Source organism: Ambystoma mexicanum, chromosome 11 (assembly GCF_040938575.1).
Source record: "Ambystoma mexicanum isolate Mex_15411 chromosome 11, UKY_AmexF1_1, whole genome shotgun sequence".
Lineage (NCBI taxonomy): Eukaryota > Metazoa > Chordata > Amphibia > Caudata > Ambystomatidae > Ambystoma > Ambystoma mexicanum.
Window position 1 is genome coordinate 1,177,759,225 of NC_090934.1, and position 19,088 is coordinate 1,177,778,312.

Genomic DNA, 19,088 nt, shown 5'->3' on the forward strand with positions numbered 1-19,088 from the left:
TAAGGCCCTGTATCCTAGTCATATTTCGCAGATATTTAAATTTCTATCTATTTGCGAGTAGAGTACACAATAGTGCTATGTTCATTGGTCTCATTGCTATTGACTTGAGTTTCCATTGCTATGCTATCAATAGATCTATTTATTTTCATCTGTGTCTATTGTCATCGAATTGCATCCTTCGGGGGTCCAGTCTATAATGTAAGAATGTTTCCTTCTCGTGCAAGACAGAACATCCAAGGGACGAGTCACATGTTCAGATTTTAGTCACATCATTTATACATTTCTGCAACTTATGCAAATACTAAGCCGCACATAATGAACTGGTATAGTTCCTGCGACCAAAACAAACCTTGCATTGATCATTGTATGATTCATTTACTTTTGTATCAAATCTTTATTCTTGAAGATTGTATAATAATGTTGATATTTACTTTTCAGATTTATCAACAATGCCTGCCTGTTCGATTAACGGTTGCCCTTCGAAGACCCATGCGAAATCTGAAGGCACTACAATGCATGTATTCCCGAAAACTGTTGATCGAATAAGAGAATGGGTCAGACATTGCGGATATCCACTGAATGAGCTGGAAAGTAGAGTCCAACAAGTCTTACAGGACAAGAGGGGTGATCGATACCGCATCTGCAGCCGGCACTTTTCCTTGGACGTGTACACAACATCTTGGGTAACAAAGAAGAATAAACGGCGAACGACACGGAAATTGCTCGAAAACGCTATTCCCACTCTATTCGTCCACATTCCGCCACCGGTGAGTCAAGTGTCCGGATTTAGCTTTAGGCCTTGCGGTAGTGTGTAGGTAGCCGAATGGATTAATTGATATTGTAGGTGTTCTATCCCTTGTAATAATTTCGATATTGATATGAGTGTATAGTTTTTTGAATAATGACATTTTATCAATATATTCTTTTTCGATTTCATAACCCACAAACGCAATGTATATATATGGGAACAGGGTACTGTGCTGTATTGAGCATTTTTCAAGTATTCTGTCGCCTTACATGGCTATTTTTAATATTGGCATTTCATTATCAATCATTAATTTACCTTAACAACTTCTTGACTATCCCTTGGATCTGAAGCAAGATCATTCTACATCCTTGACGTGGTCGCAGTTATCAACCACTTCTAGCGCGTATCAGGTAATCTTACTAGGCTAATCCGCTACAGACTTGTTTTATGCATGTCAAGTAATAGTTTTATTCTATCGTGTAATTATTTTACCGAATGTTTGGTTAGTGCTTTCCAATTGATATACACCTTAGTTATCGTCCACTGGTGTTTGTTTCCAGTTATAATTAGTGTTATCCATACTAATGCAAGTACTGTCTTTCAGGGAGATGCTGAATCGTCCGCCACATCTACAACATTTCTAGATGTTCTTCACCAGCAGGAGGTATGGATACTGACAGCTCCATCGAGCGTCATCATCAGAGCTGGAATTCTTGTCGTTTGATCTACACAATGTTACATTTGTGGTTAGCCGTTGATATGTATCTGTGCTGTCGACCCCAGGTGTGTGTTATGTTTTCACTATTGTAATCCTCACTAATGCAAGTACTATGTTTCAGGCAGTTGATGGAGCGTCAACCCCTGCACTTGATGCAGAGCCTGACATTCAAGTAATTCCAGGGGAAGTGGAAGCGGGACCATGCGTATACGAATCTGCGCAACAGCTTTCGGAAGTGCGCACTACATTTGTAACATCCATAGATATTCTTCAGCAGCACGAGGTATGGATACTGACAGCTCCATCATGCGTGATCATATAATGTGATTCCATTTGCTATACTTTCTTCCCTATTAACGCAAGTGCTGTGTTTCAGGGAGACGACGGAGCTTCCACTACAATCACAACATCCCATTTAGATGATGCAGATGTAAATAAATCGGAGAAATAAGTCGATGAAATGTGATCATATTTAGATTTTCCTTGATTCTTTTAGACAATGCATCATTTGTGGTTATCTCTTTATATGTACCTGTGCGTTCGACCCCAAGTGTGTGTTATGTTTCCAATATTGAAAACCATACTAATGCAAGTACTGTGTTTCAGGGAGATGCGGATGCCTCCTCTGCAATACAACCATTCATGGCAGTCCATGCAGAGCCAGAGGTATGGATACTGACAGCTCCATCGAAATAGATCATCACTGGTCGAATACTTGTCGTTTGATTGTTGCACACAATGTTTAAATCGTGTTTGGCTATTGAGATGTACCTGTGTGTTAGTCCTCACGTGTGTTTTATGCTAACAATATTTTGATACATAGTAATGAAAGTACTATGTTTCAGGGAGACGATGGAGCCTCATTCCGTGCTGTCTATGCAGATACAGAAAATATAGTCGTTGCAGCGCAAGAGGAAGGGAGGACATGCGGAAACGAATTGGAGCTACAGCGTGCAGATGTTGAAGGTCGAGTCAAAAAAGTTGCAAAGAAAAAAAACCAAAAAAAGGTTAGTTACAAACAGTTCATAACTTTAAAAAAATGTTTGTGCTGGGGACTATTTTATGTTTTTTTCCAGTCAATTGGACTACACTTTATCTTGTGTTTAAACTGAACATCCCTTTTCCAATCTCTCCTCCAGTTACCCGTGGGTGTCAGAACTATACAAACACAGACAGCGAAGCGAATGAGAGATGTTGCTTGCCAGACCATGTACACTATGGAGGAACTATTAATTGAGGCGAGGCGTGTTCAGGCTCGAGATGCTCATGTCCAATCGCCAGAACATAAATTAACTGTGTTTGGAGAAAACAGCAAAGTTGCATTGGACCATTGCTACAGTGCGACCGCACCACCACAAGAAGATGTTATTGAATGTATTGAAGATAGCTCTGAAGTAGTTGCAGATCAATTCACACAATCTACACCCGCCAAAAATTTGCCACCCAAAAACCTGTCGACATTGTTGTGTTCTCCCATCAATGTTGAAGTAATAGATGTTGAAATGACAGAGAATGAACGAGCCGCAGCATCCATAGACGCATCAGAACTTGATATCAGCGATATTACTTTCCAATGTGTTGAAATCTCTGCAACATCACAGGCCGAAACAACGTTGACGCAGGATGACAGTCTAATGAAAGAGAGCAAATACATTGTATTCGACAGTTGTTTGATGGAAATTATAAGTATGCTGAAATGTGTGCATTCCGTTAGAGGGAAAGTATGTGGGAAGCCATTGATTAATGTGACTCGTCAAATAAAAGGCAGTAATATCAAAATAAATGCCGCCTGTAGAATAAATCAAAGGTTCTCATGGTCTGCACAAACGATGCTGGGGAAAATGCCAGCAGGCAATCTACTGTGTGCAGCTGCATCACTTTTTAGTGGCTCCAGTTTTAGAATGTTAGAGGCTTTCTTTCAGTTTGTGGGACTCCATTTAATGTCTAAATCGCTGTACTACATATACCAACGTGATTATCTGTTTCCGGCCATTAGTGATGCTTGGAAAATTGAACAATTGTCTCTAGTAAGTACATTCGAAGGGAAACGTTTCAGGCTAGCTGGCGATGGACAGTGCGACAGCCCTGGATTGTCTGTCAAGTACTGCAACTACCACTTTCAGGACATGGATAGTAAGAAAATTGTGAGTTCGGTGGTCGTGCAGATAACACAATGTACATCCTCAGTGGCCATGGAGAAACTAGGATTTATAAAATCAGTGGAATATCTACAATCAAGGGGAATGCACATCGACCTCATAGCCACCGACAGACACGTTTCAATTGCCAAGACAATGAGAGAGCAGTTCCCAAATATTAATCATCAATTTGACGTATGGCATCTTGCTAAATCAATCAGTAAGAAAATCTTGGCTGCAGGAAAAAAAAGGTTTTGAAAGTATTTTGCAGTGGTCCCATTCTATCACCAACCATCTTTGGCGGAGCTCAAAAACTTGTGAAGGGTCAGTGGAAATACTACTTGAAAAATGGCGGTCACTGATGCACCACTGTACCAACGTTCACCACTGGACAGAAAATCAACATTTCCACCAATGTGAACATGGCCCTTTGTCCCCAGAGGAGGCACGGAAGAAGAAGTGGTTGATTCCATCTTCACCGACACACAAAGCCATTGAGAAGATTGTTTTCGACAAAACTCTATCAAGAGATTTGAGAGGACTGACCGCATTCTGTCACACAGGAGATTTGGAGGTGTTCCACAATATGTGCCTAAAGTACAGGCCAAAGCGCTTGCATTTTAGCTTTCGGGGCATGAAACATCGCACTGTACTAGCGGTCTTGGCCCATAACAGCAATGTCGGACGTGAACAATCTAGGACTAGGGGTAAAGTAAGGATGCCTCGCTACACTAAGGTGTTTTCAAAACGAAGTAAGCAATGGGTGATCAAACCAGTCTATGATGAAATGCAGTTCGACTTTGTGAAAGGCCTTATTGTTGCTGTGTTAGAGAAGCACAGATATGGAATTTTGGACGTTTCTGTGCAGAGCAGTGATCCATTGCCACCGAACGTTGCAACTGTGCCATGCCCACCCGAAGCACAGCTGGTTGTGAAGTACAAATCCCGGTTTAAATAATTGCAATACGATTGTCTTTTTGTAAATAAATGTTATTGTACAGTGTACCTGTAACCCTAACCCCTACCTTCACCATCATGGGTGGCGAACAAGCTGGGTGTCATCTTTGAATTCTCTCTATTCACCTCATATATGTGTATGTATATATTTTTCTCATTTCATGTAAATGTAAATGCTGCACACTGTTGCGCACTGTTAACGGAGGGGAGGCTTGCGTATTGCAAATAATAAAACAAACAAACAAACAATAAATCTCACTTTTAACTCAACTCCTGTGGTACTTTATACTTTCCCTGACCTTCCGCCAAAAATTAAATGTCTCCATTTGGGCTGCAAAGCTCGCAGACAACGGGGACAAAATTGGGGTCCTTAGAACGTGCCAAGCGGGCCGTGGCATTTGGGAGAGAAGCCAGTTCGCATTTGCACATTGAGGCGCACTACATAGAGGGATTCTAAACTTCAAGTTCTCACAGATGCCTTTACTACGTGATGTTGCAAATAAAGAATGCGAAGGTCAGCGGCTTTGATTTTCAGCTCGCGCCCAGAAGAGGCCCACAAGTCGCACTGGAAGTATAAGGGTCTATTGTTTTTTGACCTTGAGACAGGGACCATGCCGAAAGAACAACATTTGAAGGGGGTGCGCAATAACGTAAGAGACGATAAGGCAGAAAATTCAGAAACTAGACCGAGTTTCATTTTAGTTCAGTATACGAAAAATCGTTGTCAAGAGCACGATCCGTTTTACAGACTGCATTACGAAGAGACACAATGGAAATTTCAAATATAATGTGAGTAAATCTTTAGACGCTTTTATACCGGAATGAAGATTTAATGAATGGATGCATGAATGAATGAAGAGCTAGGAAAAGCAAGGAAAACGTGTTCGTAGTGGGCACATGGGCATGCAGGTCCACTGGTCTCACCAATCTCGGTCCTTGGCCCAGCCACTTTTCCCTGCACTGCCTACCTGCACTACGGGACTGTCTCTGTATCCTTCAGCCCCTTCTCCCAGCATTTAACTTGCACTTGCCACCAGCTGGCCCTATTATTTATCTTGTATTCGACTAACCATGTACAGCACATTTACCCTCCTCCCCCTTCCCCATGCGCGATCAGAAAGACACCTGGCCTAGTAGGATCGTTGTCTGTCTGCCCTTGTTCCCCACCTGCCTCGTCGCGCCTTGAAACACTTGTGTATAGGCGCATTACAAATGCCATATCATATCATTCCACACGCATGTAGACTAACTGTCGTTCATCATTGTGTGTTGGCCTCGATTTATTTCGTTACTGTTCGCATTGGTTTTAGAGCCGAACATACTCCATTGAACTATCCTTGCAAGCAAATAGTTTCTGATCGGCTGTAATAAATGAAATGAGTAATATAAATGAAGATCGGCTGGCGAGACTAATTATATTTTTTTTGTTTTCATAACAGGTATTTGCTCCCCTTCTGCTACTGTCATCGGTTAGACACCGGCAGACGGTTTCTTCGTGAGACACCTGCAGCTTTGTGTGAACAACTGGAGCACACTGACAATTTTATGGGACGATCGCCAAGGGCCCACATGCCCTTACGCTGTACTAGTGGCTAGACGCAACATATCAACCTTTACGATGGACTAGTGCCTGGTTGATGGAACAGCCTTGCGGTTCACCGTGCTTCCAAAGTGCTTCTTTTAACGAAAAGCAACACCCTGTGTACCATTGCGGATACAGATAAAAGAAAATAAATGGCTTTCGGAGTTCATATGGCAATTGCTGAATATTCTCTAAACATTTAATGTCAAATAAATGTACTTAACCAAATGTACCGTGTTGCTGTTTGATTTTAAAGTACAGTTTCATATTCCGAATTGTGGCGCGTGTTGTGAGATGGTCTGTGTTGGTTTCCGGGTTCTGTAGGAAGTCGCGTAGAAGACGACTGGGCGCGTTGTGCCTACGCAGCACAGTAACGTCACGGAGAGAGGCGAGGAATATGAATGTTTGGATAATGTCAGGCTCAGGGGCGGGGGAATTGATTTAGTGACGCAGAAGCAGGTCAGCCAGGGCGATGCGGCAAGTGATAGGATTATCACAAAATGGCGGCTCCCTGGTGCCTGTTTTCACGTGCGTTTAATGGACGAAAACTCGGGTATGGTTCATAGGAAAGTTTTCTAAAATCGAGCCACTTAGGCTTAAAAAAACATGGCCGACCCGTAGGGACAATAAAAATTTTTACTGGACCATGCCTTTAAAACATGTTGTTTTACCGAGGTGGGGGTGGTGAAGACCATAATGTTACTTTTATTTATATTAATAGCCAGGCATTTAGAGTCAGAGAATCATTGTAGCTGGTTTAGGGATGCCTGTAATCCAGCCGGGGTGAGGTCCAACAGCACGCTATCATCTGCATACCCCATCCACTGGAATTTCCCAGTTTCGGGACAATCGATGTTGGATTACTCATTTCCACTCCCATATCTGCTAAGTACATGTTGGAAAGTAGGGGCGCAAGAATACACCCCTGCTTCAATCCCTGATGAGTGGAAATCCTGGTTTACCTCCTGCCTGTTTGGTCAAACCGAATCTTAACTCTAGTGCTGTCGTGAAGAGCGATAATCATTGAGAGAAAGCCAGCTGGAATATTCCATTCAGAAAGCTTATTCCAGAGCCTGCCCCTGTTGACAGAGTCAAAGAAAGTCGAAGACAAACACACACGCGCCTCCTCTCCCCTCCTGCACGAGAGCAGAACCTAAACAGCAAGCGCGAGAGATATGAACCGGACAATAGACAACACTCCGAGCCGCACCGGAGAGTCTACATTAGGTATTCGTTACCGCAACATCCATTTTGATACCAACGTTGCTTCATCACAGGGTATCATTTCCTCCACTCTGAAGAATGTTCATGATCATCGGGTTCTATTAATTTAAGATCCGTACGCGATAATTGCAGAAGAGCACATAACATCTTTTAGAGACTCAGTGTCCTGCTTCAGTCACTCCTGCTCATGCTCTGCACCAGGGTCTTGTTTGACGTCTTGACCTCCTGCCTTTGAAGTTTTCCCCCTCATTCATTTAGGGGAATTTCACTACTTACTTTGCCCCGAGGAAGGCGGTTTTCCAACACCAGTGGCCTCACAGGTGGCCCGCCGAAACGTCCTAACGGTCTCAATGTCGAATGGAACTTAAATTCTGTTCCCAATTGCTTATTGATTTATTCTCTTTGAGACCTTTTTCTTTTTTTTTTCTTTCTTTTCTCTTCATATACCAAGTGAAAAGTGGACGTTGGCAGACCTGTATATTGCTTACAAGTGCATTTATATTTTGCCTAGACCAATTGGCGGACTTTCATAAAATGCACTTAGATTTTGCTTAAACCGTAATTGCACTTAGATTTTGCTCAAATTATAATTGTATGTCTTTGTTGAAAGCAATGAATTTTATGTATTTGTTAAACACACTCTCTCTTTTTTGTGAAATAAATAAGTCAGAAAGAAAATACGTTTTTCTTTGTGTAAAATGATGTTGCTCTATGCTTCTTATGGTGACCTTGGGTTGTTCTAAGTTGGAATAAGTAGGATATCCTGCTGGATACCATTTAAAATCATTTCATAAATTTTCAAATTTAGTCTTTACGGCTTTTGAAACCCTTGTTATGTGAATATTGGTGACCCCATCATTAGCTGTACCACGTTTGGGTCAGTCCCCATTTTGTGTACCTGACAGAGTCAAAGACTGCACTGTAGTCAATAAATGCTTCAAAAACTGACCTCAGACGAACGTTCCAGGCTTGCTAGATAACTGTCGACAGGGCAAGGCAGTTGGTGGTCGTACTAAGTCCCTTCTGGAAGCCTGTCTGATTTAGCAGTATATGTTTAGAGCCTTCTGCCCAACTCCATAGTTCGTTTAACAGTAAACGAGAAAATATCTTTGATGAGCCATCTAGCATCACTACTAGACAATGGTTATCAGGGTCAGCAAGGTTGCCCTTTTTACAGATGGCCACTACGATACTGTCACACCATGATAGAGGGACAACTTGGGATTCGCCAATCCAGTGGAAGAGCCAGTCAAGAATAATGGCCCAGTGAGTAGCATCTGATTTAATCAGGGTTCTATAAATGCCATCAGTACTTGTTAGGCTCAATGATTTACTTCCCCTAATCAACTTCAGGATATCAGAAGGACTATTAGAGTAGATCCATTTAGCCCAATAAATATTCAGTATAGGTGGTGTTACATCCCCATTCCCCAGAGTTTTGGAAATGTATTCAATCCATACAAATTCCGGGACACCAGTGATGCCACGAATCGCCAGAGAATTACCCTAAATGGCTCTCCAAAATTTTCGGGTATCATTAACTAATGCAAAACCTACCAAGGATCGCCAACTAGGGCACTCTTAAGTGATATCTAGGATGTCTCAGCCCTTTGCGGTAGTTACTTTTAACTGAGCTAACTCGCAAAACAAATTCGGCTGGGGCCAGAGCCAATCCAGATAACTCACGGAGGGTAGTTCGCAATTCCCTCCTCCTGGTAATAATTAACCCATCAAACAAATGTTTGTGGGTAATCCTACACAGGTAATCAGTCTAGCACTAGTTTTTTTCTTCGCAAAGCTCCTGGAAATAATTGCTGCAATGGAGTCCCCAAAGTCCTTGATGACATCAACTGATGAAACGGGTAATTTCGGACACCCTTTCCTGGCAGCAATTGATGTTGGAAACCAGTGCTACCAGCATGCTATCTGTAAACTCTGCCAACCTTTGATCGTTCCAAGATATACGGTTCATAGCGTGGCTGACTTTCAGCTCTCCGTGGAAATTAGGGTCAGGGTGACACTAGGCCATTCAAACTCAAAACAAGACGCACATGGTCACTTTCTAGTCTGTGGATAATGCCCATGTCAATAACCAGAAAGCGGGCATTAGCCATGAAGGCATGGTCCAAGATATTACAGGACTTCTGTCCAATACGGGTGTATTGGGGAGGGGAGTCCGATGGGAATGCGCCATTGATCCTGGAGAACCCAGAAGATTAGAGCATACTTGCCCTCTCGAGACCCCTCTTACAAGAACATGAGAGCAAATCTCCATCATCCCTAGCAGAGAAAGAGGTGGAATCCCGATCTGAGGGATTTTATTCCCTTGGAATCTTGGAGATAAAATCTCCACACAGGATACACAGGGGCCATCCTATTTGATTATCAATCAAAGCCTCAATTATACTAGACCATGTGGGAGCCTATAAGGTGGATCATATACATTGGCAATGATAATCTCTTTACTACCTCCTCTACTATGATGAGGAGGTAAGATCATTTAACCCACTATTATATTGGGAGAGTTTGAGGTAAATTCCACCAAACATAAGGGTTTCTTAACACTCAACAACAATCCTCCTTTGGGCCGCCCACGGGGACCCTAGGTAGCCAATTCCTGGAGGAAATGCCAAACATCCACAACCATCGGGTGTTTGAGCCAAGTCTCCTGCAATAACACAACAGAATATTGATCCATGTGCTCCATCAAACCATCGCCTTCAAATAAATGTCAGATGGTTTTGAGAAAAATTATCCCTTTTACTGTTCGAATTAGGCAATACTATTGAAGGCTTCTAAGTCAGGGGCTTCTTTTTCAAGCTAGTAGTCGTACTTCTTGACAATAGTCCCATGGAGGGAATATCATCGTGAACAAATAGTTCAGGACCCGAGATCAGAATTCCCTCAGTCCCCCTGGCATAGACCGCACAATTAGAGGACAGTAAGGTCCCTCGCGTTACATTTCGGGTAGGGCTACTGGAGTGACATGGTTGAAAAATGGGATATAGTGCCGCAGGTACCTCTCCCACTATATCCGTAGCGACCTCTGTCACCTTCCTCATTCTTTTTTAGTTGCCAGAGGCTCATACATCAAAGCCTGGCTTGTGAGCTTTGCCTACTAGTCACATATGGCTGACCCACAGAGGCCTCGACCTGGTCCTCCAGTCTGCCTTCCTGTAATACGCAGAACAGTGATGTGTTCAGAGGTAACTGTTCAGGAGATAGAGTGATTGGCGAGGAAGGGTAAATAAGGGTGCAGAGTTCTGCCAAAGATGACATCTGCATACTAAATTGGCTATGGAATACATCAACCGAGGCCATAGTTTTTGTGAGTAGATTACCTTGGAAATCCAACGTCCCCACAGTTACCTCACATTTTGTTGATAGCTCCATTAATAATGTCTCTAAAATCTTGAACATAACTACAGAGGAGCTGCTTTCATTAGCCAAATCAAGCATGGCCGAAGAATGATAGGGGGCGATGATGATAAGCGGTTGGAACAAAACATTGAAACAGGATGCTGACCAACCAGAGTAGGGCACCCCCTAAAAAGTTAGGGTATTACATACAAATTGGACATCCCGATTGCCTCCAAAGCATGGTTTAAATGTGGCATCGAAAACAGCAGTGGTATTGTTGGCAAGGCAATAGCAGGAACAAGGTCTACACCAACGGGAGTCGAACTCATTTCCGATGGCCTCGCCCATAGAGTAGCATACTTTTTGCTGCAAGCCAGTTAGAAATGGACTACAAATAGAAGTTGGTGTAAAAGTGGCAACAGTGTTCGCCTGGTTCACCATACTAGTGGCGTCTGATGTTGAAGAGATAATATTAGTAAGTGCCTTAACTACGGTTGCAATAGTTTTAGACCCTAAGCAAGCAAGTGATCTTGGAAATTCTCAGTAAGTTCTTTATTGAAATTTATATAACAGATTCAGCAAAATTCCTGTCTTTGGCAGTAGAATAAAAATCAGTGATTTTCGAGTCAGCCACAGTTCCCTTAGGAGGACCCCCCAGTTTAACAGTTCTCTGACGGAATACACAAGTGCCACGTTGAATGTTTTTAGCTGGCATATCTGATAAAATGCTGTCCTGATTTTCCACACATATGGGCTCAAGGATCTCATCAGAGAAGGTGACAGGCACTGCCTGATTGTCCATTGTGCCCTGTTGATTTAAAGCTGCGCGCTTCACTTCGCGTGCTGCTATGGGGCTGCCAGCAAAGCGATTTGGCGTCGTAGCGGGAGAGGTAAAAAAAGACTGCAATTAAGGGAACAAAGTCAATAATCCACCCTTAATGGCATTCCCACCCAAGGGGTATAATTGGCAAGCAGTAAGGCCATGGGCCAGAGGAAATATAAAGCACTTACAAGTCAAGAATCGAATGTTTAGCGGCTCAGCAGGAATCAGCGAGGGGATGTCCAAAGAAGCAGTCCATAGCCAGCAGAACTGCCAAACTGCACACAGCTGCACACCGCGTGCGTACGGCGCCGGGTGCAGGCTTTGAAGGTGACATAACTGTCAAGGTAATAGGCACAGTAGAAAGACTCCAAAAAAGACACTGATGGCTCTTAGGCTCTCAAAACTGCACAAAGTCTCACACTGTGCGTGTATCTCGCCGGTGCAAGCTTTGAAGGTGACACTCCTCCAAAAATAATAGGCACAGTAGAAAGACTCCAAAAAGGACACTGATGGCTCCAAGGATCTCAAACCTGCACACAGCCTCACAATGCGCGTGTACCGCGCCGGTGCAGGCTTGGAAGGTGACACTCCTCCCAAGATAATAGGCACAGTAGAAAGACCCTAAAAAGGACTTGGACGGCTCCCAGGCTCTCAGAACTGCACACAGCCACACACCTTAGGTCTTCTCCTTCCCATGTTACATCTCTACTTTTCTATTCCACCAGATCTCTCGCTGTGCACAATTGTTATATTCTTAGATTGTTCACTTCCTTATCATAGTGTCCTCTTAGATGTTTCAAATCTTCATCTTCTCCTCTCTCCTTCCTCTCCACTCCAACCTCTCCCTCGCCTTCCTCTCTGCTCATCTCTATCTGTGCCCTGTAACCGTCTCCTAATACCGCCATGACTCTTTTCATTGACCTACCTTTTACATTCTACCCGGGTGTAGGATTGACACCTACATCATTGGCAGCTGTATGCTCATTAGGAATGGGCTTCATGTTGGCAGAACTACAGATAACCCATGTGTATTTACTTGCGTTCAAGGCTGCATTCTGGTTCCACTTATCATGGAGCTGAAAGGGGTGTCTGCGATGCGATGGAAAGTAGGTTTTCCATGCGGGAAGGGCCACCTCACTCTAAAGTGAGGTGGCCCTTCCCGCATGGAAAACCTACTTCATCATGTTGCAGTCCAGTGTTGCTGCTGATTTTTGTCTGTCCCAGTGGTCGCTTTCCTAACCAAGATCTTCCCTGTCAAGTGGAAAGGCTGATTCGTGGAGTACAGAACACACTAAATGTGCAATTTGTGCACAAACTATCATAGTTTTATCATAGTTTATGGACCACAGTAGGTTTCTTAGTGGGCTAGGCTTACAATGGTTGCCATCCTAGGAATCCGATGGAGGCCCTAGGGCAGGGGGTGGTTACCTATGGCTCTCCAAGTGTTTTAGGCTACAACTCCCATCATCCCTCACAATTGACTCTGCTGGCTGGGGCTGATAGGAGTTTTAATCTAAAACACTCAGTCAGAGAGCCAAAGGTTGCAGGACACTCCCCTAAGAGATCCCCTGTATACAACCTCCAGGTCTAGCAGCACAGAGTGGGTAGTGGACTCCAGCCCCCAGGGTATCCCTATCACCATCCCCTATCCTTTCCAGTGTGACCTCATCACAACCTCCAACCTCCTCGGATATTTCTTCTAATGTAAATTTCACATAATCTACTGTAGAGATTAGTGCTTTACTTGGCATCTTTGGAGCTAAAAATGACAAATCTGTATCGAAATAATATATATATATGTTTGTTCAATAATCTCTCTAACATATATCATGATCTTGCTCATTAAATGCCCATTGAGCTGTATAGCACTTTTTACCAGATGAACAGTTGCTACCTCGCTATTACTCATTTAAGACTCTGCTTGACATCCCTCAAACTATTAACTCTTCCCTCATTGACCTTTTCACAAATCATTACTTTTTGAATATTTTGTCCTTATACACAGGGGGCGCGTGTGTATATTTGCAAGTCAAATTCTGGAATAACAGACTTTATCCTTCTGCAATTGATAAATTCCATTAGTTTGGCTACTATTATTACTGACACCTATTATTACTTGCATAGTCCTACGTGGAAACTGGCATGGAAAGTTATGTAAAAACGTTATAATAGGCAAAATGATAATACAAAAAATGCGAAAAGTGAAGTAAGTATTCATGGCAAGAAGTAGTTGCTGATCTTTGATAATGTTTTTGTGATGGATCCTCTTCCCACAGAATAATCTTCCCTCCCCCCGACCCCCTTCCCCTCCTCTTCTGAAGTGCTTATGTTATTAAGTTGCATTTTTTCTTTTTGATCTGATATGTTATTGCAGTTGAGCAGTGATGTAATTCCTTATTATAGGCGCGTAATGATGTCTCAACTAGACTGCATTCCGATAACCATATAATTGTTTTTAATTAGAGATAGGATGCCTCCCTGCACAATAAAATGATAAAGAATCACAGTGTATGTTAAATTAAAATGTTTACAGTGTCCTCGTACATTTACAATAATGCTTCCTTCTTATTCCTCTTTCCAGCCGCCCCCACCATACCAATTTAATTGCGAATTGCTTGAACCATTGAGATTGTTAGGATGTACAGAGCAGTTGAAACCTACTTGCATGCAATGCGTTGTTCTGCCGCGGTCTTCAAATGGTTGCATTGTTGTTGGTGACTTCCCATTTTCTAAATCCCTAGGAGAGTCATGTGCGTGAAGGATGTGGAGATACTTGGACACCGGATGGTAGACTGGGATTACCTGTTTGAAGACTTCACACGTCCTCCATCTGTGGACGGAAATATATTAAATATTTACGTAAAGGTAATTAGCATGTGTTGTCCTCCAACTACAAATTACAAGTACAATACCTTTTCAAATGGTAATTTTTCAGATAATCTATCATTGATATGAGCCTTTTCTTAATGTGATTCCCATTGTTAAGAACCTACGATCAGCAGTTTCTGGTCCAATGAAGCAGAGGAGTGTTACATCAACACCCGAGAGCTTGACACATGCGCTTACTGTGGCCTTTCAAACGCCTGGTCTTGATCCAAGACAACCATATTTTCCTTCAGACAGACACCACTCAGTGTTTGCATAAAGTTAAATCACTGTGGCTCAAAGTCTTAGCTATCGACTATGTAATGAAGTGTTATCTTCTGTGGGAGCGGACTTTGATGAACCATCTCACCAGGTAGTGATAGAAAATCACCAAGCAGTAAGACCTGCAGAATCTCAGAGCGCCACACTCTCACAAATGTGAGATTGGACCTGGTGTTCTGTGGAAGATCTACACATATGGTGCTTTCAGCAATGCATCTTGTTAAACAACACTTAAAACTGAAAGCATTCACTTGATATGATTTGTTTGAGTTTATTTCGGATAGAAATCCATAAAACATTACAAATTGTCACAGATGGCTTAAGAATGACTTCCAGAGTCAGAGGCAGTAGACAGGTTTTTATTAACATGCTTGCATGGCCTATGGTCGTCCCTCTCAGTCTTATCTGAGTCGTCGGTCGGCTTCAACGGCTTCAAAACCTGGCCGCTCTGGTTGCCACCGGCTCCCCTTACGGAGCCCATATATCTTCAGTACTTCGAGTCCTGCAATGGCTTCCAGTAAACCAATGCATGATGTTTAAGTCACTATGCATTGTGCATCGGGCCTTACATGGCCAAGGAGTGGAATATCTTCAGGAGAAATTCTCGCCATATGTACCTCTTCCGCCCCTCCGGTCTGCCGCGGTTGACCTCCTAATGGTGCCTGGTTATAAACAGACCAGGGTTGGAGGACGTGCCTTCTCTATGGCTGCCGCAATATTGTGGAATGGCCTCCCGATGACTATAAAGAAAATTCATAGCTACTTAGCGTTCAGGCAGGCCATTAAAACTTTTCTCTTCTAGGTCTCCGTGGCTTCATTAGGATCCTCTCACCCCAGCGCCATGATAACTTCGGGTGACCTCGCACTTTACAAGTTTGATTAACATAACATAACCCTCCTCTCTAACCCAGGCGTCCTTAAACCCAGGTTAGCGCTACCGATCATTTCTCCATCAGTATACTTAAACTCAAAATGAGCTGTGATTATGAGCAATGTTCCCTCTCATTTCTTTTGGCTGCGTACAGCAATACAGTGCTTGTGTGTGGGCTGTGTTTTAGTCATGTGCGAATGTAGGTAATGCATTGACCCCTAAGCCTGTAATCCGGACCAGTGTAGCCAGGTAAACTCTACTTCAGGGGGGTTTGAATGTTCAGTTCTCCTCCTACTCTGAAATTGCACCCTTTGAGATCTCAGCAAGTTATCTGTATTTTGACGTTCTGAAAAATATTTCAGGTGGAGAATTAGTAGATCACTTCTTTACCATGATAGGAACAGGGAGATGAATTATTGTGGTGCTGCACCGATTCTGCCGTACCAATGAATATCAGTATCTACTGCCTTCTCCCCTTTTATTAAAAGTCTGGAATAAACTGTCTTTTAGTGCAATGAGGTAAACAACGTACGATTTGACTATGCCTGAAGAGGGAATTAGTTAGAATTTTATAAAACAATGTAACATATCAGTTGTTCCATCCTGGGAAGTCAAAGCAACTGTCTTAGAAAATCTCAAAGACATTTGTGTGACATGTTTTGCAGCATTGTGCAGCAACCAGTTTGAAAATACACTAATGCAGGTATATTTGGTGGCATATTTTTCATTGTAATGTTTAAGTAAAATATGCAATTTACAAAACGAAAGGAGACCAGACGTCCAGGTTTGCCGAACCCATTGATGGAAAACTGTCAACAACAAATCCCACATTGTCTTTTCGTGCTGAAATGTTCAGTTAACACCAAGATTTACCTTCCTTTCACTTTCGTGATTCCAGAAGCACCCATTTGCATTTCTATTGTTTTGTGGCGATGGGTGATCATCCATTACAATTAACATTACGGTATGAATGCTTACTCAATTGAAGCAAACCGCTTCCTGTGTGCAGATTGCTATGGTCCAAAACAGCTTAGCAGGCAATAGCTTGTTCCTGAAATAGTCCCCCACGATGCTCATAATTCGTGAAGGGTCTAGCCCTGAAACTGACACGCTGGGGTACTAGCAGAGGGAGGCAAGCCGATATGGCAATCACAGAGCCAGGTTCACTGAAGAATAGGCGGGAAAAATAACTAGTTTTAGCATAGGGCAAGGCCTTCACACATAATACTTATTCACAATCGCTAGATTTAACCAGAGGTAGACTGAGGATGTTGCAAATTGCATGATTTTAATCCAAGGCTATCATTGAACATTAATTGAGGGTACTCTAACAAGCTCGTAAAGGGGTCGTTTTTCAGTTTGGTGAAGTTCCGCAAGGCAGGAGATCACTGAACTTCTCTGAAACCATTAAAAAGTGCATTATTTACCAAAACAAGCGTTTGCTGGTTGCTAAAACGGTAACAAGTGCCAACATTAACACACAAACTCATCACAATGAGGTTTGAATAATTAGATGATTAACATTTTTATTAATTAATTTCAGATTACATGTACAGAAATGTGATACAGTTTATTTCGAAAGTACATACACAGGTCATGTTGAATTCGAACCTATGTAGTCTCTGACAGCATTGTCCCAAGCAGTTTCCACCATGTCACGTTATTTGGATGCTGGCTTGTTTGTCAAAAAAACCTTCGTCTAGCACGGTTGCACACATTTTTTTTTTAGTGTGATAGTTTATATACACGTTACACGCATTTGGTCAAAAATCCATCCTTCAGAATAAAATTGTGCAAAATAAAAAGAAGAAAAAATAAATCACTGAAATTTACATTCACAACATATCCTAAAAACACTCACATTTGTGTAAATCTAATAAGGAATTGGCATCAATTTATCAATAAATGAGTCACCCAATATAAACATTTTAACATTAAAAAAAGCACATATAACATTCCATACAAATATTTTCATACCTAACAAGAACTATGATATAGCTGTATAATAAAAAAAAAGGCTAAACCAGCATTATTGCTGTCAACTTAGCTTCCACCACTGACAATACTCTTATAATAGCCAGCACCATGGAAAGACTATGGCCGGAGATGCAGCGCAGCCAAAATGACTCACTCTGGATGTCCTCTAGATCTTCAACATCTGAGCCATAGTACAAAGCATAGGTACTTAGAAAAGCAGGGCAATAGGTCCAAACCTGCCACACAGTCTCCAAGAAATCAGGTTCACAACATAACCAACATGGACACTTCTCAACAGGGGGACTAACCCGAGCAACTCCAGGCCCCCGTGCATTCATTTAAAAAATATATATTATTAGCACATAAGACAGTCTGAGCTGAGGCAAGGGAAAGGGGTAAATATAATGTTGCAGCTTTTTAAAAGAAAAAACATCTTTGCAAAAGTACTCAATCATTTGCGTTTCCCAACGTGATCATGGTTATTCGCCCAGTCCCATTTCTCTGCACATTTTTTAAGGAAACGCATCAGTAACCCAGCACCATCATCCCACACAGGTGACCATGCAATTTGGCCAAAAATATGTTCATTGGCTGCCTTGAATTTCCTGAGTGGGCGGGATAAGACTGACAATTGTGTTTTTTTTAATTATAGCTAATAAGGGATTTTTCTCTATACATTGCCTCTGCCGATCTTGACAAGAACTGCCAACTAAGTTAGCCCCAGCTCAGTCTTGATCACGTCAATGGGAGATCCATTGGAGAGACCCTATATTGTGTCCCATATAATCAGTCCCCTTACTCACCCTTAACCAGTCATCAAGGTCAAGGTTATGAAAAGAGGTTTCTAAGGCTTACCTGCCACCAACTTCTATCTATAGATTCTTATAATCCCAACAAAACTGTAGCCAGCTGAGCGTTGCACAAACTGTTTTATCAAAACCATCGTAGACAAAGCTCTCATCCTTCTTTTTACAGAGGAGTTTGCCTTCACCCCCTCTTTCCTCTACCTCGTATCCTAAATGCACGTAACTACTGACCTTTTCAATGGTTCTTTCAGCTGTGTAAATCAACCACTTTACATAAATGCAACTTAATTGTATGCATATTTATAGTCAAGGCATTCCTTTTGGCATGGTCTAGGGCAGCCTGCACACTCCTACTAATACCCACATAAGTGCTGTCCAGTACCACAACATCCCTGTATGCGAGCCAACTGATTTCTGAATGGCCAAGCATAGGACGGAAACGACCAGACATCCGTGAATGCGTCATTCAGGTCGGATGCAATGAGATTTAAAAGGATGGCCAACATGCAACCCTGTCGGACGCCCCCACCCACCCCCTTCCTATCGCTACAGGAACAGAGAGTTCATCCAAGCCATCAAGTCTAAATTTGGCATTGTTATTGTGATAAAGAAGCCTGTATGATATGATATGCCATTTGTAACGGGCCAGTACACAAGTGTTTCTAGGAGCCACAGATTTAAAAGGCCCTCTGGAGCGCCCATAGATGTTAACTTCTCCCATATCAAAGCTCTATGGA

General features: G+C 42.4%; 1 protein-coding gene across 3 annotated transcripts in view; it reads left to right on the forward strand.

The window, feature by feature from the left end:
• VPS13C (vacuolar protein sorting 13 homolog C) overlaps window positions 1-19,088 on the forward strand; it is a 5,236,720-nt gene that overhangs the window by 5,070,798 nt on the left and 146,834 nt on the right. For all 3 annotated transcript variants that reach the window (XM_069624490.1, XM_069624491.1, XM_069624492.1), the window contains one exon: window positions 14,292-14,415. In XM_069624490.1, the coding sequence (XP_069480591.1) occupies window positions 14,292-14,415 (124 nt within the window). The remainder of the gene's footprint in view (window positions 1-14,291; window positions 14,416-19,088) is intronic.